The sequence below is a fragment of the Botrytis porri genome (genome assembly GCF_014898465.1).
Source record: "Botrytis porri strain MUCL 3234 chromosome Unknown BPOR_002, whole genome shotgun sequence".
Lineage (NCBI taxonomy): Eukaryota > Fungi > Ascomycota > Leotiomycetes > Helotiales > Sclerotiniaceae > Botrytis > Botrytis porri.
In genome coordinates, this window is record NW_024066076.1 from 106,735 (window position 1) to 134,140 (window position 27,406).

Consider the following 27,406-nt stretch of genomic DNA (forward strand, 5'->3'; position numbering starts at 1 on the left):
TTACTTACTATGATTGTAGTCGAAAATTGACTAAATATCATCAAGTTTATCTATCTACTTAATGAAGTATTTCATGAAATTTTTACCATGTAATAAGGAGTGACGTTACGTCTGGTTCAATTTTGCCCAAAAATGTCGTGGGCTAGTTACCATAGCTAGGCGACAACTGGTTGAAAAGTGGAGAAGGCGGGAGACCAGAGACCCCAGGCAGCATAATATGAGGGGGAATGTTGGGGCCGAGTCCGGGACAGATAGTTGAATTAGGAAACGGAGGATCTGATGAAGGTCTAATATGGGTCTGGTAGTGTGGCGTAAGTCATGTATGATTCTACTAACACGGCCCGTAGATTCGAGATGTTTTGTAGCTGTGGGTGCATATTTGTGTGAGTTTGAATTGGGGCGTTATTTGTTTTTGAGGGTTAGATGGAAGCGCGAGTTGCATATAATCGAGAGCCAGTTTGAAAATCTGGGGTGCGTAGACTGAGTGAACCCTTAGAGAAATTCAGATCAAAGGATATACAAACAGATCGATTGCAACAGAATTGCATAGAATTGTTGAAGATGTTTCCACCATGAGGATGAAATTTAATTAATCTAAACTAACGCTGGCTAGCAGGTCTTCCGGTGAGAAATCTCATGACCCTCCTATTACATACATCGTCACGGCAATATCCAGACCTCTGTGATAAATATTTTTTTTAGCACGAAACATGGTTAATGAACATGTATAATGGTTTGGTGCCTAGTCGAAGATTGGAGATCGAGAAGTTCAAACTTCACCAACATGGTGCTGCCTAGATGAGTTGGAATTCTAAAAATTATATATTCCGATTCCTGCGCATGCCAATTCTAATCATTTCATATCAATTCCCATCAGTTTCATTACATTCTAAAAGCTTCCATCTACACAAGCCTCAAGTGTCTTCCAAACGCCTCTCAGAATCACAGAAACAAGTCCCCCCTCGATTAAACATGAATACTGGAAATAAACCCAAGAGTAAAGGACTGCAGTTCACCTCGGAAGCCAGAACGCACGATGGCAACAGCAAGGAAAACACTGGAAACAAAAGAAAGGCTCCGAAGATTCCCTTGAGGGAGACGACCGAGACGACTCAGACGAGAAAGAAACACAAGGAATCAAAGTGAGAAAATGGACTTTGTAGCTTTGTTTTGATGCAGGGCTGAGCGCGGAGTTTGAAGTTTGGAGGTTAGATATGGTGTGAGATTTGATATCTTGCAAGTCAGGTGGTCCGGCGTTGGGGTGGTTCGTTGCTAGCTAGCTGGCTGGCTGGCTTGGCTAGAAATGGGAAAACTCCAGATATGATTGAATCATTGAATGATTAGTATATACACATAACAACAATATCGGCTCTTCTGAACCCATTCGCTGTTACCGTTCTCGCGATATTTCCCCTCTTGAGTGAAAATGATGTTATCTACATATGTAAGTTTGCTACGATATTTGGACATCTTCCTTCAGTGCCTTCATGAATCGTATGTGAACAAACGGAAGTCGGACGATGGCTCCTATATCGAGAAGGCATTGCAAAAATGAAGGTTCTGTACTTGGCTCGGAATACGGATAGGACCTTGGCTGTGTTAAGGTGTGAATTCAATGCTAAAGGTGGGAATAACAATGAGGGGAAACTGTGAATACTTCAATGTCAAATTCATGAACAGCTCCCTAGGCTAAATAATCACCTGTCAGTGGTTGAAAAAAGGTGCTAGCCACCCAAAGTTTGCTGCGTGTCAGAATTGGCGCCCAGTTGGCTATTCGCTTCATAAATATGTGACAGGTAGTATCACCAATCTAGTTCAGCAGGAGGAAGTGAGACAAAAGTAATATCAACGCAGTGAGAGGGTTAAGTAAGATGAAAATATGTTCATAATTCTTATGCTCTACTAAAAGCATTCAAAAGCCTATTCGAGATTCCTGTCGAGGGTATCCTTATTGACTTTTTGTATTCATCATGTAGCTATCTTGATATCTGTTTTCCTACCAGTCATAACCTATCGTAACGCGCTCAATGAATTCTAAAATCAAAAACTATGTATGGGGTATGGGGTATGGGGTATTGAAATTAGGCGGCCATGACAACATCAACTTGATGTGTAACGGCACCACTTTTTCCGGAGATTGGCTTCTCAACGCCATCCATCTCCATGTCATCATCTCCAGCACCTTCTTCTTCCTCAACTTCCTCATCGGATTCGCCACTGCTCTCAGCCTCAAGATCTTCACTCTCATCACCAGTTTCTTCAGCGGCAACTCCCTCAGCTTCTACGCCAGCCATCTCTAAATCTTGTTCCATTGCATCTGGGTCAGCTGTGCCACCTTCCTCTCCCTCAACTTCCTCGTCCTCGTCCTCTCCAGCTTCTTCGGCGCCGTACTCTTCTCCATCGGCGACCAAATCTGCCTCGGGTTGTTCAGGGGGGAATTCAGCAGGAGCAGATGCATCGGAGTCCCTGTGGAAAATTGTTAGCTTGTGACTTTGCCTAAAGAGTGCATGGTGACTCACCACTTGATAGCAAATCTAGTGACACGGGGTTTCTCAGCAAGAACATTTCTCTTGACTCGGTCTAGGAGTGGCTTGGCGGGGGGATCGGCATTCAATTCCTCAGAATCATATTCGTTGTTGACATAATATCCAACTCGAACAAATTCTCTACCATCGTAGGCGCAAGTAAGAAGAATGACGGTAACACCGAGGATTTCTGCATCTGGGATTCGCTTGGTATCTGGGGCATCTGCCTGGAAGAGGAATTTATTTGTGCCGACTGGGATAGGACCGACAAGGAGAGAATCGAGTTCTTGATCATGTTCATCGCTTTGTTTTGTTAATTTCAGATTTGAAGTAGGCAGAAACTCAAGAGGTGGAGACGTACGACGTGGCAGAACCAACATAGGTCAATTTCCATTCGAGATCTGTGATGAATAGATAGATTAGCGATTGAGAACATGGAGGTGACGGCAATCTCAAGAGAGGCAGAGCAGTGACTTACCCTTTTGCAATGCCTCAAGACACTCGAAAGTGATCTCAAACTCATAAGGATCCCCAAATTTGGCTGGATTGTTGAGGACATTGACACCGAGGAGTGAGACGACAGACATCTTGAAAGTGGTTGATTTTGCTGTTTCGTATAATGTTTAGATGAGTTCCAAAAATCGATTCAAGATTTGTACTCTTTCTAACCAAAAGACGCCAACCAAGTGAATGTTGTAAGGTTGTGAGAAATACTATGGTAGTGATTGTATGGTAGTGATTGTATTGTGTATTGGAAGAAGAGAAGAAAGCACGGGGGGTCGAGACGAATAAAGTCGATAAATTGGTTGATGGGGTAGCATTTAGTTCCAAATACCACGGTGAGTAATGGCAGTATTAACGCGTGTGGAAAATCCAAATCGCGTGTATTGAACCGCGATTTCCACTCTACGATACACGCTAACCCTACTTGGTATTAGCGCGTCGCTCTCATTTTCTTCGCCTTCTTTCCAAGGTTGTTGCTAGGTACGTACCTAGCAGCTAAAGAGCTCTCTCAACTTTTGGCGATATCTACAAGGAAAGAAATCTTGTTTGTTTCTTTTTTTTGAAGAGTCCCTCTACAACAACAATCATCAAGAAATCAACAGTTGATTGACTTAGATACTCTACCTACTTTCTTTGTTGCGCCGACGATCCTTTGACTTTGCGCGCAAGTTTGTTGCATTCTCTACACAGGTTAGCCTCGCCTCATCCAACTTGCCCTTAACATCTTCTCACTACAACGACGCAAGTGCATTTGCTAACTAATAACCAATGATCTTCTAGACACTTTTGACCATTAATATTTACGATACCTACCACTTTGACTCAAAATTGTCGCTCGCACTTCCAAACAATAACTCGAAACGGTCTTGTCTTCAAAATGGCGGAGGAAGATGCAGATATAGCTCTTTTACATCAGTTTCAGGCAGGTCAAGAAGCTACGGCTTGGGAAGATGGAGATAATGGAATCGCAGAGGGTGATCTACCTTCAAATACAGAAGATAACAACGAACATGTCAAGCAAGATTCCGTTAAAGATGCCCAAGTTTCTCGTGCTTTGTCTCCTTCAGGCGCAGCTGCTTCGGCCGCTGGCGACGATTATGACCCTTCTTCTGTTACATCCCTTCCAGCTGTGGTAACTGAACAAGATATTACAAGACCCAGCTCTCAAACTTCTGTGCGCAAACCAAAGACTGTCGGGGGTTTTATTGCAGATGATTCTGATGAGGAGAATGACGAATCTACACCAATTAATACTGGTCATTTGCAACTTCCAGCCTCTGATGACCCCAAACGATCTCCTTCTCCATTGCAAAATTCTATTACTCAACAGGAAGTATCCATCAAATTGGAGAATCAAGTTGATTCCAAGCCCGAGGCACTTTCCTCTGTTCCCAATTCCATGAACCCGAGTAATGTTGGAACACCTATAGAACAATCTTCGGTGCAAGTGCCCATTCCTGTTGGTACATCACAAGGTACATCTGTTCCTAGAGCTCGCCTTCCCCATGATAAGATTGGTATGCTTGAAGATCGGGTCAAGGAGGATCCACGAGGTGATATGGAAGCATGGCTTTCTTTGATCGGTGAACATCGCAAGCGTAACAAGTTGGATGATGCCAGAGCAGTCTATGAAAGATTCCTGAAGGTCTTTCCACACTCTGTAAGTTATAAGTCAGGCAGTCTCTTCTCTTGCGACACTTACTAACAGCAAATCAGGCAGAGATATGGGTTGCTTATACTGAAATGGAACTCGAATACGAAAACTTTGGTGCAGCAGAACAAATTTTTGGCAAATCATTATTAACGGTCCCGAACATTCAATTATGGTCGGTTTATTTGAACTACATTCGCCGCATGAATGACCTTAATGTCGATCCCAGTGGTACAGCTCGTGCAACCGTGTCTCAAGCATACGATTTTGTGTTGGCAAACATTGGGATTGATAGGGATTCTGGTAAAATTTGGCAGGATTATATTCAATTCATTCGTAGTGCACCTGGTTCAATTGGTGGCAATAGTTGGCAAGATCAACAAAAGATGGATCAATTGCGAAAAGTCTATCAACGTGCCATCTGTGTTCCCATGTCAAACGTGAATGAATTGTGGAAACAGTATGATCAATTTGAGATGGGCCTGAATAAGATGACGGTAGGTTTTGGTTCTCAAATTTTGTTACGGTTCAGAACTGACAGATCATGTTAGGGTCGCAAATTTCTTCAAGAGAGATCTCCAAATTATATGACTGCAAGAAGTGCGAATACTGCGCTTGAGAATATCATTCGCGGACTTCAGCGCACAACTTTACCTCGACTTCCACCTGCTTTTGGATTTGAGGGCGATCAGGAGTACTTACATCAACTCGATCTATGGAAGAAGTGGATAGCTTGGGAGCAGGAAGATCCCTTGGTTCTCCAGGCGGATGAGCTGGATGCTTACAAACAGCGCATCTTATATGTCTACAAGCAAGCTGTCATGGCGTTACGCTTTTGGCCTGAGATATGGGTAGACGCTGCTGAGTGGTGCTTCAACAACAACTTAGACAAGGAAGGCGATACTTTTCTCGCCGATGGAATTGCCGCAAACCCTGAGAGTTGTCTGATAGCTTTCAAGAAAGCTGATCGACTTGAGTCTACGCTCTCTACAGAGGAAGCTGGGAAAAGCGATGTCGAGAAAGGAACAATTGTTCGGGCACCTTACGCCAAGCTTCTGGAATCTCTTTATGAACTGATTGCGGACTTGAAAGTCAGAGAGACAAAAGAAAAGGCTAAACTTGAGGAAAACTCAGCTATCGACGCTTCCATCAGTGCAATTGTGCGAAAGGCAGAGGATGATGATGATGATAGTGATCCCGATAAAGATGCCCGAGAAAGTGCTAAAGCTGCCCAACTGAACGCTATCACACAAGGTTATGAAATGCAGAGAAAACTTTTGCAGAGAACCGTATCTTTCTCCTGGATTGCACTAATGAGGGCTATGCGACGCATTCAAGGAAATGGTGCGATTGACGCTAAAACCGGATCAAGATACGTCTTTGCTGAGGCCCGTCAACGCGGCATGATCACAAGTGAAGTTTACGTCGCCAGCGCGTTGATTGAACACATGGTATACAAGGATAAATCTGGTACTAAGATCTTTGAAAGGGGCGCTAAACTTTTCCCAACCGATGAAACCTACCTTCTCGAGTATCTAAAGCACTTGATTTCCATTTCTGACATCACCAGTAAGTTTTTTTTTTACCTCAGCATTTCCCTCGACCATGCTAATCATGACATAGATGCCAGGGTAGCTTTCGAAACTGCAGTTAGTCGTCTAGCACAGAAACCCGAAACTGTTCACAAGACGAAGCCGCTTTACGTTTACTTCCATAGCTACGAATCTCAATTTGGAACGTTAGACCAAATCAAGAAGCTAGAAAAGCGCATGGCGGAACTCTTTCCGGATGATCCAAAGCTTCTCAGGTTCTCTTCGCGTTACAGTGTGGAGGGATTCGACCCTACAGCTGTACGACCAATTGTTTCGCCTGCTTCACAAATGAGGCCAAAGTTGGTCATGCAATCAATTGAGCAAGCTCCATCCGTTCCAGATAGTCCACGTCCACAATACGTACAAGAACAAAGCCCTCGCCCACAGCAACCGCCACCATTTATGCAGAATCAAAACACAAACTCACCAAAGCGACCATTCCCAACCGAAGATTTTGAAAGCGAGCTCAACCCTCCACGAAAACTGGCTCGTGGTCAATCTCCTCTGAAGGGAGCTGCAGGACGCAGGTTGGCGCAACAAAAGGGAATACAACAAACGCAAGGTGCACCTGCATGGCAATCAAACGCCGCACCATACGTAATTCCACGAGATATCACATTCCTCCTTAGCATTATTCCTCGGTCTGATATCTATCTTCGTGACCCACAATTGAAGGGCGTCAAATTCATCCCAAGTGATTTGGTGCAGCTCCTTGCCCGTACGGAGGTGCCGGATTTCATGCAATGGAAAAGTGCGCGAGAACAACCTCAACAACCTCAACCACAACAATCGCAGCAACGCTATGACGGTATGACACCCAGTTACCAAGCTCCCAATACTCATGAATCCCATAGTTATGGTGTACAAAATACTGGAAGTAATGGATATTCTGGGGAGCCGCAGCGCATGTCGCAGCCTGGTTATCTTCCTGTAGATGATCGAGTTTCAAGCGTAATTCAGGGTCATGATTACACCAGGTCTCCGGTCACACCCCAGGATAATCAATGGGGAAGCGGATATAGCCAGGCAACTTCTCATTCACGAAATGCGAGCTTTGAGAATAGAGGATGGCAAGGGCAGCAACAACAGCCTGGAGCATACATACAACCTCAATGGCCCGGCAATGGAAATTCCAATGGTGGATATTATCATTGAAGCTAACTTCTGAATCTTATACAGGATATTCTTATCGATAATGATCTTTCTTTCAACGATTATGATTCTGTCGTCGACCTCACAGCAAAATCTTTCTTTACGTCGAAATCTCAAAACCAAACGCAAAATGTATAATTTAAATAAGCTCTCTTCTTCACCATACCCTGCATATCTCCAAGCTTCTCCACATTTGCCTAGTTTCTGGTGGTTGGTGGGGGGGGAGTGGCGCGGATGAGGTATTTCTGGTTCACCCGATTCTTTTTCGCCAGAGGTTTTTACGCCGTATCAATTATTCTTCGTTTGATGGAAAGGGGTTGATCGTAACGAAACAGTAACTGTGCACAAGGTTATGCAAGTTGTTTCTTCATAGTATGGCGTTTGGGAGGGAGCTGCAAGTTTTACTACATCATGACAGCTAGTCAGCTTTGAATGTATATTAAAGAAGTACGTGGCGTAATCGATGAATATAAATGATGACTATCATACCAACATGAGTTTTTGTGTATTTTTCTTCTGTTCGAGCTTTCTGTTTGATTACTTGGCTTGATGAGGGGTAGTGCATGATTGATGTTACACTGCATGCATAAGTACTTATGACACAAGCTACGATATACCAACAAGGGAATCAAAGGCGCATGTGTGTTTCAACGTGTGCTCTTTAGTAAATTTACTACAATCGATGCATGCTTGGAGGAGGAGAAGAAGAGGGGAGGATTGATCATCGTAGTCATAGCAATCATCTTTCTTTCCTGTTTACACCATTGTCCCCTTTTGTGTTTCTATTCCCTTGAACTTTGACCAAATCATCCGTTCGTCTTGCTTTCCTCGCGTCGATGATAGATCGAAATCCGATGTTGAAACTATGGATTACAGTTTCATGCGTGTTAAATAGCAAATTGAGTGACGAAGTCATGTTTGCATAAATCATCCTATTGCATACATGTATAGGGCATATAGGCAAGCAGTTACTGTCCTAAATTTGCATCGCGCATAGGCGCATACAGTGACGCAAACCTAAACGCAAAAGCGCTCTCAATGAAGAAAGCCAACCAATTAAATGCCATAAATTGTAAATCTTTGATGTGTGCAATAAGCAAGTATTCAAATTGCTTCAAGGTATAAACTTGACTCAACAATGACACTTAATTGCTGGCTCATAATAACATTTGGGACTCATTTTTTCGTCTCAAATTACCTAGGTAACAGAAAACTCTCTCATCTTCTATCTTTCCTCATTCTAGTCCAATCTGATTGGCAAAGAAGATTATCATCTCATCTCATATTTCACCTCGGTTCTGAGCTTTAATTCATTTTTAGAGGTTCCTTCCTCCAATCAAAAAAAAAAGAGAGAAGGTACCTTGCCGGCTCTTTCCAATTTCCATTCGGTTTCTGCACTACCGCCAAATCTACGTTTACTCAGTCTCGCTGTCGCTTCTCTCTCGTCCCTCAATTCTTTATCCCACAACAACAACAACAACAACAACAACCTTTCTATTTACAACATCAATTTTCTCTTCTACGCCATACTTTCTATCGATCTACGCCATAAAGTACAAGTAAGTAATCATTTCTCTTCTAGGATCAAATTAGTTTGTCGTCCTGCTTGAAGTGGACTTGAAAAATCTACTTTCAGGTGAAGTCGCATTTGTTTGCTCTCTTGACTGCTGCGGTTGCTTGCTTGTTCTTGACAGCCTAGTGTCTCAACTTCAAAAACCACTCTCATCGCAATAATCTTTCCCTTCCCATCTAATATAGACTTAACTGTCAATTTTATCCCATATTGTTGATTGAAATTCAAATTTCCGCATAAACTAATTCCATTGCATAGCTTCGCTGCCACGATCTCTGGTTGTTGCCTCGTACAATTACCGCTAAACAAAGACAACAATCCTCAACGGTGATCAACTTTTGGTAAGTCAAACAAATTCATTGCTTTTTGCCATCCTTGTTACTTGCTTCCGATCTCGTTCCCGCCGCCGCTATTCTCACAACCTAACACCTTCCTCCCATTGTTACACCCACGAAGATCTATCAATTTCACATCACTTTCGCGATCCAAGTTCTCACCATCGTCTTTTTCAAGCCATCCATTCCTCTTCGGTCGAGATTTTCTCGTCATACATACCAATTACTAATACACTGCTTCTCAAATTATAGACGCCATCAAACTCGACATCATGGGTGCTGGTCAGCAGCAGCGTCGCGATCAGGGTCCACCTTCATCGGCTGGAAACCCTGGTCAGCAGCAATCACTTCCTTCAGTAACACAATCAGTTGCTGGTGGACAACAACCCAGATCATCAATCATTCCTCAAGTTGACGGACCAAATGAGCCACGCCAGAATCCATTTGGGCGTGGTCCTGGCTTTGATCCTGCGAGAGACCCGAAGAAGGATGAGACCAGAAAGTTGCGTTGCGAGCTTCCCTCTTATCGTGAAAATGTAAGTGATATATTTGCTTCATCTATCTGTTTGGCCATGGTGTTTTTACAATCTGTGTGGAAGCAGTTGCTGCTTCAAGGAAGTATGCCAAGCTACGTGGTGTTGTGATGCGAGCCATCTGTGGTTGGATTTCTGCACTACATTCATTTCTTAACTTGATGGTTTCAACCTCGCTGTTTCCACTCGCAGCCTAGGTCAACAGGCTGTTGTGCCTGTCCATCAACTTCCCTTTCTCACAATTTTGTACCCCCCTTATCTGGATACTCCCCAGCATCTTTCCCACTCAAACAAAACAAGCTAGTTGCTTGATTGAATTGCTACTATTCTCGGGAGGAGTGAGGGGAAATCCAAAGAGAGTGACCCACCTACCCTCATGCACAGTCATACCCCGCTCTATGATCAACCAAGTTTGTACAAGATTCACTTCCTCGGGGCATTAGCGCTCTTTCTCTTTCTTCCCCCCTTCGACTAGCTACAATCTACTAGCTACAATCTGCTAGCTACAAAAGAGTTCTCCTCTGCTCTCAATCCCAACTCTCTTACAACCAACCACTTCAATCCTTTTAACCCCTTACTCATCCTTCAACCATCTCTAGCCCTTACACATATCAAAACATATCACTATCCCTTCCAGCTACTACAAGCACATTCAAATCTACCACATTCAAGAGTTTTTGCTGCAGGTTGATTCTTCAGCCAGCACTTCAGACTTGCTTTCTGACCTCATACCCTTACCCTTCAAACATTCTCATCTTTCTCCGTCTTTTCTCTGATTCTTTTCTCAAACTTGATGAACTACAAAAATGGAACAGAACCATTTCTTCAGACGTGAAACTGATGTCAAACAGTATGACGAGGCCTCTGAGACAATTCTCCCAGCTCGCCCAGGATACAATTCTCAAGGAAAAGCAATCAGCATTCGTGTGAACCAGTTCAAGGTCTTGGATGCTCCAAGCAAGGATGTGTACCAATTCGATGTAAGTATTGAACTATTCACGTAGCTCACCTTCCAAATACTAACAGACGTCAAGATCTTGGTTGGTGAAGGTGGCGAGAAGATGGGACTTATCAAGAAGGTCTGGGAATCCAAGGCCGTTCAGAGAGAGTTGGCAAAGCATGGCAAGTACTGGCTCTGGGATGGTAACAAGATTGCATGGTAAGTAATTTTATTCACTTCAACTCTCATTTCTCACTATGCTCATATGTCTTAGGTGCTCCAATCCATTAGCCCGTGGTGAATTCCGCATTCTCGTTGATCTTGATGCCGAGGCTGGCAAACCAGGTGGAGACTCCAAACGCATGATTTACTGCACGGTCAAGCAAACCACCGCCATTAGAATGGCTTCTTTGCACGCCTATCTTAACAAAGAATGCGACTTTGACAACAATGTCCTTTGCGCTATCAGTAAGTCTTGTTGGTTCAACCTCAATGAATGTAACTAACTCTCATGATGATAGACTTCCTAGATCATATGATTCGTCAATGGCCCAGTCAGCAATACGTTGTTCAGAAGCGTAGCTTCTTTGCTCGTGGCATTGACCGTTGCCCTTTGGACATCACCATTGAGGCTATGAAAGGTGTTTATCAATCGATTCGTCTTTGTAATCACCTCAATGAGAAGGGTCCAGCCATACGTGGCTTGGCAGTCAATGTCGATGTTGCCAATGGTACATTCTGGACCTCGCAAGACTTCATGCAGGCTGCTCGTAATTTGTGCAGTGTTCCTCGGAACAAGGCGCTAGATTACGATGTCTTCCGAAAGCACCTGAGACCTGAGCAAAAAGTCATGCCAAACGGTAGACTTGAAAAGTCTGCAGAGTTCTTGACGCTTGAAAAGATGAAGAAGTTGAAGTTCACTTTGAAACATCACGGCAAGACAAATGGTATGTTGTTTCTCGCCACCCACAAATGAATGTTATTAACATTTAATTCTAGACCAAAAGATCTATACCGTGAAGAGATTTACGTTCCGTCATGAGCCCGCATATGCCACTGATGGTGTCAATGCTAAGAATCATTTCTTCACTCCCAAGGATACTGGAAAGGAGATATCTATTTACAATTACTTCAAGGCAAAGTACAACATTAACCTTAAATATTGGTGGGCACCTTTGATCGAGACTGAGAGAGCAGGTTTCTTCCCCATGGAAGTATGCACTTTGGCCCCAAGTCAAAAGTACCAGTATAAGCTGGACCCCAATCAGACATCCTCCATGATCAAGTTTGCAGTCACTAGACCAAAGGTCCGCATCCAATCGATTGAGCATGGTCTTGGCATGTTGAAATGGAACGAGGACCCATATCTCGCTCATTATGGTTGCAAGATTGATCGAACCATGACCATGGTAAGTGGTTTCCCTCGTAATACTCTTTGCTGTACAGTTGCTTACATGTTTTCAGACTCAAGCTCGTCTAATTCAAAATCCAGTAGTTCAATTTGATAAGGCTGTCATCGATCCCAAGACATCTGGACGTTGGGACTTACGTGGCAAGAAGTTCCTATATGCTAATCCAGAACTATTAGTCTCTTGGGGTGTTGCCATCGTGGACAACTGTATCCAGGAACCTGCTGTCAAGAATTTCATCCAAGTGTTCATTCAGACTTACATTGGCCACGGTGGCAGAGTCACCAATAAGGCTCCCGCCATCATGAAGATTTCTGGTGCTCCAGACAAGATTGCCGAGGGAGTTCACGCAGTTCGCAACGCTGCTGGTCAACAAGCCAAGCAAATCCCTCAGATTTTATTCTTCATTTTACCTGATCGAAATTCTTTCATGTACGAACGCTTCAAGAAGAACAATGAGTGTCGCTTTGCGATGATGTCCCAGAGTAAGTTTGGCACTCGTACCCCAAAAATAACTGACTAACAGATCATAGTGATGAACGTTGCTCATGTTGCCAAGGCGCAACCCCAATATTGCTCCAACGTTTGTATGAAGGTGAATGCAAAGCTCGGTGGTACCACATGCAAGGTTGCGGATACAAAACCCCCAAAGCCCTTCTTTCCCCGTGCAACAATGGTCATTGGTGCGGATGTCTCTCACGCCACACCAGGATCTCCACAGTCTTCCATGGCTTGTTTGACTATGTCAATGGACTCTACTGCGTGTAGATATGCCGCTGCGGTCCAAACTAACGGACAGCGCGTTGAAATGATATCGCCTGATAATATCAATTCAATGCTAATTCCATTGTTCAGAGAATGGATCACCAAAGTTGGTAAGGGATCTGGACCGTTACATATCTATTACTTTAGAGACGGTGTTTCCGAAGGTCAATTCGAACATGTCATCAACCAAGAGGTTAAGAACATGAAGATCGCCCTCGAAAAGGCATTTGGCCCCAAAGCTGCAGCAGTAAGTGTTTGAACTTCTCGATTCTTGATGGTCTCTTTCTAACAACCTTTAGATTCGCTGGACTGTGACGGTGTGCACCAAGAGACATCATTTAAGGTTTTTCCCGAAAGATAATGATATGGCCGCTGGTGACAAGAACGGAAATGCACTTCCAGGTACACTTGTCGAACGAGATATCACTCATCCTTTCGAGTACGACTTTTACTTAAGTTCTCACTCGGCAATTCAAGGAACTGCTCGTCCAGTTCACTACCAGGTCATTATGGATGAAGCTAAGGTTCCAGTAAATGACTTCCAACGAATGGTGTATCAGCATTGTTATCAATATATGCGATCTACCACTCCTGTCTCCTTGTGTAAGTTTCTAAACTATCGGACATATTACTTGTGCTAATTAATTCTCAGATCCTGCCGTCTACTACGCACATTTAGCCTCTAACCGTGCTCGTGCTCACGAGGCCAAGGGTCATAGTGCGGGACCTCGTGGTGGAGAGAAATTCCTTGAGAAGCAGGCGAAGGAAGCCCAAGACAGAGTCGCTGGCAAGGCACCCTCTAGTCAAACTGGGTCAAGCCAGATAGTGATTGAAGATGTTCCACTCCTTCCTTTGGGACAACTCAGCCAAAATGACAAGGTTAATCCGGACGTCATCTCGAAGCTTCGCACTGGTATGTGGTACATTTAAGTACTTTTATTACTTCATCATGAAAACGATCTTTGACCCTTGTCCTTGATCTCGAACCCATTTTACTTCTTCATTTTGTTTTATTACGAATTTTTGATCTTCGGATCCCTGATCTGATGATTTCTCAATCTTTCTCTGCTCGCCAATTGCCAAGACAATTGGTTTATGAGGGATTTGGGAATAGGACTTGTACTTTCACTTCTTAGAACTCTGATCTCATCTCGAACTCTTTTTTGAGGGATTGAGCTTTCATAGTTCCTCTTCTTTATTTATTGCATATGGGTATCTGGAAGTCACTATGGACTTGATGATGGGAGGGATATTATTGATCAAGCAAAGGTTTATTTCATTTAGCGGTGCGATAGTTGCAAGATGGGGTTGTTTCTCTTTTCATTTCAGTGTAGTTTTTAGTTTGATTTTCTCGACTGAGAAATCTTCCTACTAAAGGGCAGACAGACATGAATGGGGATTGATGTTCTTGCGGTAGGTACTTAGTTAGGTTTCAAGGAAATAAAAAATTTGCTATTGCAATTAAAATCAAGACTCGTGCTGGTGATTCGTGAATGGAAATTCTCCTTTTATAGTAGTTGATGGGCTAAGAAATGGACACACAAAACCCTTGAAAAGAGTGACCACAAGAGCGTTCATCAAATATGGATCGATGCTGGAAACTATACGAAATGGAGACGGCTAGTTTGGCATTTTTCACTAGGATGAATAGGTTTGATTTATGTAGAACTGCGGAACATAGGTAACGTAAGGAAAGGCATAGTAAGATAGAATGTAACTGCGATGAGGTGTGTAAGAAAGATTAGTTGTGGAGTACGATAGGTATAAGACTGAAGAAGATCTTGGGCTCTTGGCGGTAATCCATACGGATCTCTTCGGCGTAGTTCTTTTCGACAATACAATTTAGCTGGATTAATTAGTGAATTATCAAGCTCATTTGAAAGATGGAACACGGATGACAGGTCAAAATCATCCAAGCAGTTGGTTCTAAATCTCTAGCCTCCCTCTAGACAAGCACAAGGCTTGCCACCAGACACGATCGAAATCATAAGCATAAAGGCATATGTTCAATCTCAAAAGCAAACTAACCCGGTGCTTTTCAACCCAGTCTTAGTTGACCTGTCAATTGAGAAGGTGATTCTCCTCTTCCCACGAGGCGACACTGACCTATGTGTTCGTCTTTCGGCAATGGTTTTGGCACAACCACAACCTCATTTATTTATACGGCAATAATCTAATTTGTATCAAACTTCCAAAATAAAACTTATAGAAATATATCTGAAAGGAGATCACTACATCATTAAGGTTTATAATAAGATATGGACATACCACAAATAGATTGAAGAGACTGGAGGTTAGTATGCATTGATGATATAACATTGTTTGAGAGGATTTAAATAAGGTATAATTGACTTTATCTCAGATTGGATTGAATTACGTTTCCCTTTATACTCAATATAATGCCTTGTGATTGTATCATTCATCCAAGACCACGCCATACCAACCAAAATCCCGATTCACAACCATCACATTCATGGAGCCCTCCCTTTCATTCCCAGTGCCCTCTCCCAATCCTCCAAATTCAAAACTTCGTTTCCTGAACCCAAATACAATTCTCCGCCTGCAGATCTTTCACCACAACCGTCCCCTCTATTTTCTTCCCCCACCTTCCATTCCCTTTCCCCTTCCCCTTCTCCTCTCCCTCCCGCTCATTCTCAAACTTCAACTCCACCCCCTCATCACTGCATTCCACCCCCGCCCACTTCCTCACATGATCACACTCCTGTCTACTCACGCCCGCCTCATCCCTCGGAATCCACAATTTTGGATCTCGACCCCTCGCTACACAGGGTGGAAAATAGGCATTCTCGTGCTGTTTCGCCGTGTATTCGAATCCCGAGGGCATAAGTGGTAGAGGAGTAGTGAGGGAGCGCAGTATGTGGTAGTCGGAGAATATCTCTGGGTGTAAGAATTTAATGAGGAAGTTGGGAGGGGAGGAAGGGTCGTAGATGGGGGAGATGAGGGGTGTGAGGTAAATTAGGTAGGGGTTGAGATGGTGCAGGTGCGGTTGGATTTTGGATTTCAGAGCCTGGAAGAGGAAGGTGAGGGTTAGTTTTGAGAGATGCGGAAGCCCTTCGATACGTTTGGCTGCGGAGCGGGATTGGGGGTTGGGATCGTGAAGGTCGTTTTCGTCATCGTCTTCATCTTCTTTCTCGGAGTCGGAGTCTTCGTGGGGAGGTGTATAAGAGGAGTTTTTGTGGGTTTCGGTGTTGGGTTTGTTTTCTTCGGAGATGGTGGGGTAGGGGTTGGGTGCTGTGGATATGCGGTGACTTATGTATGTTGATACTGCTGGTTGAGATTGCGTCTGTTCAGGTGTCTGCATAGGGAAAAATGAATCCTCATTTTCATTTTCGCTATGGACGTTGCCTCGATTTATAGTCGGCATGGGTGTTTGCAAATCGGAATTAAATGCAAGTCCACGATACAATTCTTCGACAGCGAGAGTTCGAGGAAGATTCCAGAGGAGTGGACCGAGTGCTTCGTTGAGACTTACATGGATCAATGCTGTGAAGATTGTTAATCCAAACATGATCACCAACGGGCCAAATGCGCTTCGTAACCCGAAAAGACCGATCAGACAGATTTCCGCAAGATATACACCTGTAAGAAGTTGTTTAAGAGCATGCGGATATAAGAGTCCTCGTGTGGATATCTCAGAGGAATAGGTGTAGAGGAGATTGTATTTTGATACAAGGTATATGAGATATAAACCCATGAGTGCGAATACGATTGTCAGTGGACTAATTAGCGAATAAGTAATGGCTATTACGCCCATATTTGTAAATACAGGGTAAACGGCTCCCCAATGAACGATTCGGATTCGATGCCATTTGTTGATCATTAATCTTGGGTTTTGCTCATTCTGAAACATGAGGTGCCGAATCAAAGCAGGTAGTTGCAATAATCTCGTGGCGGACATGGCGAGACCCTGGAGGATGAAATACGAGAGGTAAAAGTTTGATGATTTGGGGAGATTTTGCGAAAGTAGTGAGCGCACAGAAGTCGGATCTTGTATGATTTTTTCGAATGCTGCAGATGCGGCAGAAGTGATAGTTGTTACAAGGAACACTTGTACAACTTGGAAGATAAAGTAAGTAGATTGTGTATAGAGCTCAATCATCGAATAGGATGGAATTCCAGCTTGACGCGCACAGTGCCGTAAAATAACTGGAACTAATGCCATGAGAAATGTCAAAGCTAGAGCTGGTAATAAGCCCGTGAGTAACCCAAGAATTGAAGATGGAAGTTTGTTGATCCAACCTAAAAATGGGATTTTTGTGGTTAGAAAATTAATGTTGGATACTATTCCTATTAATGCACAAGGAATAGACCAGAATATGACCATACAGGCCACGAAACCTTGGATCGCAAAATTGCGCATGATACGTTCCCACCATCTCATACGAAGCGATTCCCATACGATTTCGTGTGGTCGAATTCCATTGATGTGCGGTGTCATGTGAAATGCTCGATGATGAGATAATGTTTGGTAGGCGGATTGAGCGTTGACTTGGGTATCGAATTCAATGAACGCGGCGGGTAATGGCTTCATTTTTCCCTGTCGATGCATTCTTCTCAGTTTGTTGATTTGTGGGGTGATTTCCTTCAGACGAGCTCGTGTCCATTTGATTGTATCTACGCTCCTTCCATAATTTGACAAGGGTCGATGTGTCGGTCTCCAGCTGTGGGGGATCCATTGTGCTGCAATTGATCCACTTACTCCAGGAGGAGGCCCGGTCATTCCGTATCCATTATCTCCCCATTTCAACGTTGGGGTTGCGGGGTTTTCTTCGGTGGTTGCTTGAGAATTTGTTTGGGAAATTGCTTTCTCAGTGATCCTGGCTTCTTTTCCCGTGCCACCGATCGGACTGGAAGTTGACCCTACCAATGTATCTGTAGGTGACATGGGGTCTTCCGAAATCTCGATGTCCCTAGGATTTACATCAGCTGGACTTCTGCTTAAGCTTGGCCTACGATTTTCAGGTGCTGAAAATCCACGCTTTGTTTCCTGGACAGAATTGATACCAATGCTCGATTCAAGATCTGGATGACCATGTTTGAGTGCTCGGTTTCTTTCTTTATTCGCAAGCTTTATCAATGTGGTCTCGGCTCTCTCCAGTCGATAAGCGGTTTGATTTCTTTCATCCACCAAGTCTTGTAGCTCTCGGGTTTCTCTTGGGATCCAAACGTGCTTGACAGAATCGCCAAACACCTTCCGTAATTTAGCCTCTTCCAAATTCTGTTGTGGAACGCACGTGAATAGAACAGTCCTCGATGACAGGCGCTTAGCATAAAACGGATGGAGAAGATAAGCTTGACGGAGATTAATGTAGTAAACGCACTCTCGTGAGACAGTATACATGATAAATCCTAACCATTCATTAGTAAAGTTCATGCATCTAGAAGATTGTACCAACCGAAGAAGAGCCACGCCAGAAACGCGTGTACGTAGTAAATTCTTGGGTTGTCCACATTTCCAAATGTCAATTGATCAAGTTGTTCATTACCAGCACCTCCAAGTACATGCAAAGGTATCAAGACGGGAAATACGAGGCCACATCCTACAAGACATATTACACACATAATCTTGAGGAATCGGAGGAACAAGTACCCATCTAGCGATGATTGATTGAGAACCGCTTCATCTGGAGTATTGAAGAAGGGTTTGATCCAATTGAAATATCCAGATGGTAATTCCTTACTGCGTTCACTATTCTAAGGTCAGTTCAATCTTTTGTCATAAGCGCATCTAACTTACTGAGGGTCCAAACTACTCAAGAAAGTCCGAGGTGAATACACTCTGGGATATTTACTCCTTAACACAAGAAATGAGATGATACAGACTGCAGCAAAGACGCCCACGGGTATCAAGGTGGAAAACAATGCAGAGAATGACGAGGAATTAGACCCCGATGCTGCAGCTGCCAAGGTCGAACTTGTGGAATTATCTCTTGAAGAACCAACTCTCGGATCAGAACTCTGATTCTAGAAAACAAAAGAACAATCAAATATCAGTAAACACAGCTCCCGGAGCGAGAATTTGGAGACTTGATGAGACCTTACCAATTCCCTTTTGAATTCCAACCTCAACCCTCCAGCAATCACACTCAAAATTGCCATCTCTCTCCAATTTCTCTCAAGCACTTCTCAATCGCAACACACTCCATTCATCTATTCATCTAATCATACACGTCGTCTGCATCGATCCAATCCAACCGTCCATGCCAAGGAATAGACCACGGATAATAATTAAACAATAAACAATATGAAGCAAAACGGTCGGGACTCTTCGTGAATTTCAAAGTGCCAGTTTAATCATTTATGGTGCACATTCTTACCGTAGATCGTCAACTAGCAATGAGACTACCTTTAAGTGGCGCGCTGAATACAGGGTTAATTTCCGAATCGGGGAAAAATGATGCTTTTATTGGTTGGTAGGGTTTCGAGCAGGGGATGATGGCGATAAATGGGGGCTGGGATTTCTTTGATAGGGTGTCATTTTATTAGAATGGCTCGAATGGTTGCTGGGACTCTGCAGAAAGGAGGCACAGTCGAAGACATACTAAGAAATTTATTGAAAAAACGTTTGTCTAATGAATATATTTGGATATCTATAAAGAGTATGTTTTGATGCCAAGGATTAAATCGAAAGTACCGATCAGGATGAGTGGGCCTTACCGAACCAGGGCTGTTATCTGATCTTCTCCGGGTTTCATCCGGATTATCCAAATAATATCAATACCGGTAGCCTTGTCAACCCCGCATCTTCTGCAAGCTTCTGTCTCACGCATCTTACTATCAAATACCTTCAATACCATATTGTAGACTTCACGAAATGGCATCCGAGATCGACGACATCTCATATACGATCTCTCATATGAGCTCACCGATATGAAGGTCATCGCCCCTGACTGGATATTCCTCTTTGCATCTCTTTTCTCGTCAGCCGTTGGCTTCAGTGAAAGTGCGATCCCTCATGTGCAAACGACAAGTGGAATAGTCATTGGGCATCCTGCAAGAAACGAAAGTGGTGTTGTTGAATTCCTAGGTATTCGATATGCTCAGGCAACCAATGGCTCGTTGAGATTCCAGCCTCCGGTTCCATCCATTTCCTCTGATACATACAAAGCTTCACACTATTCACCGTAGGTTTCGCTCTCTTTGGGATTTATGTTCGGTCAGGAAGATCAAATTAGCAAGCGGATCCTTTAGAGCATATATGATGGATTATCCTCCACCGCGCTCGATACTTTGATGTCCTTGTGTCCCCACCTAACATCCTTCCCAAGAGCTTGCCCCTTTAACCCCGCTCCACCCCGCTCCGCCTCTCCCCACCTTCCCCAACAAATCTTCCACATTCGGCCGCATATATGCCACAGCTACTGGCGGAACAGGTCTTGGATTCAGTGAAGACTGTCTGGCTCTCAATATATGGACTTCATCCATAACACCAGAAGAGCTCAAACCGGTCTTGTTCTTCATCCACGGCGGAAGATTCGTATCCGGCAGTACCAACAACACATTGTATGAAGGACAGTATCTTGCTGCCACTGGCGATGTCGTTGTTGTGACCATTGAGTATATAATCTTTCCCTCCAACTTACTCGAATGACGAACTAAAGTATACTAGCTACCGACTTCTCGTCTTTGGATTCCCAGGCTCACCATTATTACCCAGCGCTAATCTAGCAATCCTAGATCAACGACTGGCCCTCGAGTGGGTTAAAACAAATACTGCATCATTCGGAGGAGACCCTTCCAGGATCCTCATGTACGGACAATCAGTTGGTGGACTATCTATTCATTATCATGCATTTGCCTGGCCAGATGATCCAATTGCTTCTTCATTCATGTCCATATCCGGAACTACCAATGACGCACCCAATAGTCCGGAATTTTACAAGTCAAATTGGGATCAGCTTTCTATCGTAGTCGGATGCGAGAGTGGGGTTGAAGAAGACGTTGTGATCTGTATGCAGGAGATACCATACCAAACCATCTTGGCTGCCATCAAAAAGTTACCTCTTAAGCCGACAGAATTTTTACCACGAACACAATTCGTACCAACAATTGACCAGAAGATTGTGTTTTCAGACTATGCTACTAGAATCAACGCTGGAAGATTTGCTAAACTACCATACCTAGTGGGTAACGCGAACCACGAATCAGGCTTCTACGCCGTCTCCGTCTTTGCTCAAAATATCACTTTCAGCCGCTCTCACTGGGACCTCTTCAACCTCAAAACATTTACCTGCTCCGCTGCCCAGTCCGCCTTCTTACGGTCGAAGCACAATGTCACCGTTTATTTATATCGATATTTTGGAGATTTCGATAACACGCGACTTTATCCAACAAGTGGTGCGTATCATTTGAGTGATGTGAATATGTGGCATGGTGTGGGCAGGGATGTAAGTGGTATTCCGAATACGAGAGACGAGGAAAGGTTGAGTAAGGTGATGATGAGAAGTTTAATTACTTTCGCGAAGGATCCTGTGGGTGGACTTGAAAATTTGGGGTGGAGGAAGTATGAGGGTGTGGGAACTGGTAAGTATACCTGTTTTCTTTGCTTCAGATCGCACGTAGTCACAAAAGCTAGGGTTCGATTTGTCGTCCTGCATTTTAGTGCTGATCAATTCATACAGCAACAACTCTGAATGTTCTCGGGCAGCACAATAGTCACGATGTAGATCACGTGATCTCAAGAGAATATGATGCTCAAGCACAATTCGGATATTAATTGTTACACTAATCTCTATCGATTGTTTTGCTGAAGTTATATTATAAGGCCGTACATTATATTATCGCTGTGTAACCATTCGTTCCTTCAAGACCTTCATAATTTCTCATTCCAAGCAATTCGAACTACCAAATTTCCTGATCCTCTCTTCCCAGTCGTGTTTAAATTGTCCAATCGACCTTCCATCCAAAAATTTCTTCTTCTCCTCAGAACCGATCAGTTTGATGCCAGATCCTTGTTTAGACGTGAGTAGCACTATCATCATCAATTGATGATGAGCGATCATATTCTTCTCTTCTCCGGTTGCATTATCCCCGCATTTGTTCTGTTTTCCTGTCCAGCCCTTTATCCGGCCCCATTTCTTCCAAAGATGACAGAACAATCTCGCATCACGCACTCCTTCTTCCCAATTCTCCCACATTTGTCTTACCTCGGCTTTTCGAATCCTCCTTCTTTCGGCTGGTGTCGCATTCCAGTTGACACCTAAATCATCGCCACTGGGGAACAATTCTACTTTGGGCTCAGGCTTAGAATTACCTGCTTGAAAAAAGATGGGTCTTCCGTACAAGTCTACATATCCAGTTGGTACAGTGGATGGCGCGGGTGCAGACTGCGTTGGCGCTTTTGCAAGTCTCTCAAACCTTTTCAATGAGTTATAAGTAAAAATCTCTTGGTATAGTATCGGAACCCAATTTTTTGTGTAAAACCAGCTTGCAGAACCCATCACGTAATGTCTACATGAAAGGTTAGGTGCCAGCCTACTCACAGTAGTGGTGTAATGTACTCACATGTCTGGTAAATCTTCATCGCAGTGGTGAATCCCTATTTGGGGAAGATCAACCCAGATTTTCCCTGGAAGGAGGCAAATCCTTATTCCAGAGCCGGGCTTCGTACGTATGAAACATATGTTACTAGGAAATTGCAATGGTTTGTGAGCAAAAGAGCGATCTCTAGAGGTTGGACTGCCAAGATCGGATGAGCTAGCGTGATGAAAGGGACTAATGGGAGTTGGTGGAATCAATAAGTAGGGTCTGGTTCGCTGGAGGGATGCAACGGATGGAGTGATTGTATTTGATGAGTTATTGGTGACAAAAGGGTCTATAAGCATCTCCCCATCCGCAAGTGAAACAGACTGTATACGTGGAGAGTAATCTCTACCTTGTCCTGGTTCGGGAGGACTCTTTGATAAGATTATATTGTCTGGAGATTCAAGTGGTCCATGATCGCCATCAACATTTGAAATTGTTCGATGACCTTTGCTGGCGGGGACAAACACCGGTGCACAAGGTGAAAGAGGGTGGAATCGCATGGAGGGTGTTGAAAGAGGAGTATTCGAGTTTTTAGGCTCTGAGGGAGGAGACAAAGAAAAAGAACCTCCATCATTCATTGAAGGACTAGGACAGTAATCTGAATAGATCTCAAAATCGTCTGGTTCAATGAGAACACCTCCAGAGTCCAGAGGAGCAGAACAATCTACATCACCGAGCGCGAAGAAGTCCGGACTATGAAGAACAGTGTCCCAGTCTGTAGTGTCAATTGGACTTATTTTCTTAGAAGCGCATGGGTTTCCATTAATCCCATCACTTTTTTGGCTCTCTCTTTTGATTTTGTCTAGATTAAATGGGATAGGGCTCGAAGAAAGCAAATCCGTGGCCCGAGGTGACATGGCTGGAGGAGGAAGGTCGGTATACCAAGCGGAACCTTCTTGTAGGAGATACTGCCCTAAAATAACCTTTTTGTGAATTAGGATAAGAAGCATAGCTCTCAAGAATAAAGTTACATACAAGATAGAGCATAAAAAATTCTTCATTTCCCTGAGGTTGCGCATGTTCTGAAGGTGCACTTATACTCTCCACAGTTCTGAGCTTGATCTCACGGGCTATTGAAATCATCTGCTTGCGCAGCTCGGATAGTAGTATCGTGCTTCGTGGGACATAGACACCTTTAAAGTGTGGATGATTAAAACCCAGTCCATTATCGAACTCTCCCTGCGCCTGTCGATGATTTGTGCCATTTACTGCAGTGGGGAAAAATATGTTCAAACTTCCATTGGCCCATTGATGTAGTTGGTATGGTGTCGGAGCATTGGCTATGGTGGCTTGAGGCGAAAATTGACTAGGGTTTACGTCAAGTCGCTGGAACCGAACATTGAACTTTGATTGAGCTTCGAGAGTTCCAGGCCATTGCTGAAAACTCTGTCCGTTTCCTACGATAGGAGCAGGTGGATTTGTGCTGAAGTTGTGGCTCTCTGACTTTGGATAGTACGAATTTGAGGTGTTAAAAGCCATCGGTTTATCTCCACTCCAGCCATTTTCTATCATAGGATGAACTTGATTCGACAGATATTCTGATCTAATATTGACTCTTCTAGGCTGCGAAAAGTTCGATCCAGCATTCGGATTGTGCTGTAGGCTCTGGAAATTGGGGTTTGCATGGAAGTTTGGATGTCGGTTTTCATTGGCTAGACCCTGTCTAAAGTATCTTTGAAACGGAGGATGCATTTCGTGCTGTTGTAACCCATTTCCGAGTGTGCTGAATTGATTCCCCTGGTGAGGAAAATCAACATGGTGTCTGTTTTGTTCCTCTTGCCGATACAGATGCATGGTGATGTGATTTGCGAATATATATATTTTGTATAATATACTAATAACCGAATATCGAGATACTTAAGTTTGTGGGATAAGATTGATGATATGATATGATGTGATGTTGACGAAAAAATGTGAGAAACATATTTCTCTTTGAAAATGAGAGTAAGTTGAGCGTTCAATACGGAGAAAGTACGACTTGAAGGGAGCTCTAGGGGAAGCAGAGAATGGCGACGGTCAGGAGAACCGATAGATGTAGACATTATTTTGGGAAGTCACGAATGTGGTTTGCAATCTTCACTCACTCGTATCCGCATACCTCTCTTCTTCCTCACTTTTTAGCTCTGCCGCCCGCCAATATCGTATCGAACTCATTGCATGTCTAGCCCTAGTTTCCTGTATTATTTCTCCTGTTTCGCTACAACCTTCACACTCGGTCTTCGTGGTCTCGGTCGCCATATAAAATTTGAAGGACCACTTGTACTAGCCGTAACCCCTGGCGGGGTAGATTGGAGATGATTGAAAGATGCCGACTACTCGATATTCGTTACATATATCCAAGCATTGGGACTGGTACTGGGTAACAAAAATATCACGTCAATTCAGAACTTTCGCATAATATTCTTTGATTATACATTATGATTAATTATCTCCAATTGAATCTGCTCAACACACTGATGAATTCCTAGTGAATCTCTACTCTCCATTCAACCTCAGCTTCTCAACTCCCTGTTCTATAGTTCCCGCCCTCGTCGACGCACCCAATGATACAACTCCACTATCCGGAATCCATTCCAATTCATCCTTCAATAATTCTTATCAGTCGAATCAATGTCCAAGCCATAAAATTTTCCACCACGTCCACGGATCTTAACAATTACATGAAACATGCAAAGCTTCCGCCCAAACACAACAATTAGAGCTTATGTCAACTGTCACAATGTATTCCACAATCCACTTTGATATCTCCAAAACAATCTCAAAGAATCCGATCGAGTACCATCTATGCTGTGGAATCCTTATCATCATCATCCTCATTATCCTCCTCATCATCATCCTCATTATCCTCCTCATCATCCTCCTCATCATCCTCCTCATCACCATCAAAATTATCGTCCATAAAAGCAGCAAAGTTTTCAATCGAAAATCTACCCATAAAAGCTTGGTATTCGTGTTCCTCTTCCGCCTTCCTCAATTCCATTTTTGCTTTTTTCCGGTCGTCCTCTATCTCCACCTGCTCTAACTTAGAGGAAGGAATGACAACTGACTCCTGACCCGTCGCCTCATCACATCTGATATCATAGTACTCTGACTTCTTAACAGTCACAACACCCTCGTAGATCATACCATCTTCCTGCTCGATGAAGAATTTGTTCCCTCCTTGCAGATCAGGGAAGCTGGGACCAAATTTCACGAGCTTCACGTTCTTCCTACGGCAATATCGATCGTACAATGCAGCGGAAAGGACAAAAATGGATGTCATGATGAGCAACCCACTTGCGAGTCCATACATGAATATCGTGGTTGGAGAGGGTCCCAGTGTTTGTCCGTGTCCATCTTTGACTGAGTTGACCGCCTCAAAAACAGGTTCATTAATAGGACCCAATCGTGTTTGGTGAAGATTGAGTAGGGCAGGCATTGTTATCTCGCTATAGATTTGGATCTTTTGGTTGATTAGGATAGAATGATGTAATCTTGGAAGTCGAGAAGTTTAGGTTTAGGTGCAGACACGGCGCAATTTATACACAATTTATAAATGTTTTCTAGTCACAACGATCTATGATTCATGATATATGACATAACTACTAGTTCAAAGCCAAGTTATTGGTCCACATAGATCTTCGACAAAAACCTGGGTTAAATTTTGTTGAGACTAACATCTAGCACTAGAGCCTTCAGACAAGTGGATGGTATGTGTGAAGAGCTCTTGTCATTGAAGCAAAATATGCCAGATTAAGAAGATCAAGAATAATATTACACTAATGATACCTCCAAAACTCTTAAAATTGAAAATTCTGAAAATGGTTCTCAGTAGACGCTACACACTTGACTTATTCGGGTAGAAGGTGCTGAGATCTGCAAAGCCAAATTCCCCGAACATTATCCAATCATGCGAGACTAGATTCTGAGTCAATTTGGTATCATATTACTCATTCACCGTTCGGAGTTATTATCCAAAAGGAAACCATATTACTCAATTACATTGCCATCCAGATTCTTGAATCTGTAATTTCAGTAAAAGGAAGATGAAGGGACTACTAGAAGCGATAGAAGTAAGTACTCGTATGAAATAATGCAATAAATATTCATAGATCATTTTTGAGATTTTTTGGACTCTTATCCAAAGAGTAGTCAGTAGAACATAAAATGTTAACCCTAACAATATATATTCCCATCGTTCATGACAGAGCACAATGTAGATTTGACATCCCGAGGTTAGGCACTGTGAAATGGTTCAAGACTCTCTATTACATTTTATATGTTAAAACCAAATGACAGTCTTCCAGTGACTCCAAACTTTTTCCTCCCATGAGCTTTCTGTCAAATGTCTTCCTCTCGATTCAATGCTGAGTCTGAACCACAGAACCTCCCTCTAACCTCTTGATCACTCCCTCAAGGTCGAGATCTGTATACTTCATTATCCCACGAGGAGACCTCCATCATTTCATCAGATGCTGCTATGCTTCTTCGAAAATTATCAATCTCATCTCTCGACATCCATGTCATTGTTCCGTAGCTTGACGATTCATCTCTGCTGGAAAAGTTTTCTTCCTCCATTGAATATTGCGACCAATTGTTGACATTCAAACGTGGGTTTCTCGCTCTCTCGTCATCTGAAATGAGATATGTGTTCGTCTGTTGCGACGTTGATCTGCTCTCGCTTACTTCCAATAAACCACATCTCCAATCATGTATTGTATCATAAATGGAGACACTGAGTATTGCGATCCACCCGGCGATAATGAAAATCATACATATAATTCCAAATGGGGCGAAGAAGCCATATATGATCATTTCCATAACTGTGACATCAAAATCTGCAATTTCAGCGGTATCTGTGACAGCTCCTGTAATTTCGGTGATATTTGGTAATGGCGACAT

At 43.3% G+C, this 27,406-nt stretch overlaps 8 protein-coding genes across 8 annotated transcripts; 3 read left to right on the forward strand and 5 right to left on the reverse strand.

Moving 5' to 3' along the window:
* Positions 1-1,868: 1,868 nt before the first annotated feature.
* EAF01_001121 (uncharacterized protein) lies at positions 1,869-3,304 on the reverse strand. Its single transcript, XM_038909371.1, has 4 exons — positions 3,004-3,304; positions 2,887-2,926; positions 2,520-2,828; positions 1,869-2,466 (listed from the first exon to the last, which is right to left on the reverse strand). The coding sequence occupies exons 1-4, from the start codon at positions 3,110-3,112 to the stop codon at positions 2,082-2,084; spliced, it is 843 nt and encodes a 280-aa protein (XP_038774183.1). The 5' UTR covers positions 3,113-3,304; the 3' UTR covers positions 1,869-2,081.
* A 237-nt stretch (positions 3,305-3,541) lies between these two features.
* On the forward strand, positions 3,542-7,918 carry EAF01_001122 (uncharacterized protein). The gene is made up of 5 exons (XM_038909372.1): positions 3,542-3,719; positions 3,810-4,689; positions 4,746-5,177; positions 5,232-6,249; positions 6,304-7,918. Exons 2-5 carry the CDS (start codon positions 3,907-3,909, stop codon positions 7,425-7,427), a joined length of 3,357 nt encoding a protein of 1,118 aa, XP_038774184.1. The 5' UTR covers positions 3,542-3,719; positions 3,810-3,906; the 3' UTR covers positions 7,428-7,918.
* Positions 7,919-9,604: 1,686 nt separating this feature from the next.
* On the forward strand, positions 9,605-13,909 carry EAF01_001123 (uncharacterized protein; the record flags this gene model as incomplete). The annotated part of the gene is made up of 10 exons (XM_038909373.1): positions 9,605-9,868; positions 10,717-10,845; positions 10,900-11,024; positions 11,080-11,273; positions 11,327-11,752; positions 11,805-12,214; positions 12,270-12,699; positions 12,748-13,226; positions 13,279-13,582; positions 13,632-13,909. The coding sequence occupies 10 exons, from the start codon at positions 9,605-9,607 to the stop codon at positions 13,907-13,909; spliced, it is 3,039 nt and encodes a 1,012-aa protein (XP_038774185.1).
* A 1,591-nt stretch (positions 13,910-15,500) lies between these two features.
* On the reverse strand, positions 15,501-19,099 carry EAF01_001124 (uncharacterized protein; the record flags this gene model as incomplete). Its single annotated transcript, XM_038909374.1, has 4 exons — positions 15,501-18,349; positions 18,397-18,689; positions 18,738-18,964; positions 19,043-19,099. The coding sequence occupies 4 exons, from the start codon at positions 19,097-19,099 to the stop codon at positions 15,501-15,503; spliced, it is 3,426 nt and encodes a 1,141-aa protein (XP_038774186.1).
* Positions 19,100-19,870: 771 nt separating this feature from the next.
* On the forward strand, positions 19,871-21,716 carry EAF01_001125 (uncharacterized protein; the record flags this gene model as incomplete). The annotated part of the gene is made up of 3 exons (XM_038909375.1): positions 19,871-20,557; positions 20,610-21,523; positions 21,622-21,716. The coding sequence occupies exons 2-3, from the start codon at positions 20,749-20,751 to the stop codon at positions 21,714-21,716; spliced, it is 870 nt and encodes a 289-aa protein (XP_038774187.1). The 5' UTR covers positions 19,871-20,557; positions 20,610-20,748.
* Positions 21,717-21,822: 106 nt separating this feature from the next.
* On the reverse strand, positions 21,823-24,319 carry EAF01_001126 (uncharacterized protein; the record flags this gene model as incomplete). Its single annotated transcript, XM_038909376.1, has 3 exons — positions 21,823-22,450; positions 22,505-23,448; positions 23,501-24,319. The coding sequence occupies 3 exons, from the start codon at positions 24,317-24,319 to the stop codon at positions 21,823-21,825; spliced, it is 2,391 nt and encodes a 796-aa protein (XP_038774188.1).
* A 988-nt stretch (positions 24,320-25,307) lies between these two features.
* Positions 25,308-25,943, reverse strand: EAF01_001127 (uncharacterized protein; the record flags this gene model as incomplete). Its single annotated transcript, XM_038909377.1, has 1 exon — positions 25,308-25,943. One exon carries the CDS (start codon positions 25,941-25,943, stop codon positions 25,308-25,310), a length of 636 nt encoding a protein of 211 aa, XP_038774189.1.
* Positions 25,944-26,917: 974 nt separating this feature from the next.
* On the reverse strand, positions 26,918-27,406 carry EAF01_001128 (uncharacterized protein; the record flags this gene model as incomplete). The annotated part of the gene is made up of 1 exon (XM_038909378.1): positions 26,918-27,406. One exon carries the CDS (start codon positions 27,404-27,406, stop codon positions 26,918-26,920), a length of 489 nt encoding a protein of 162 aa, XP_038774190.1.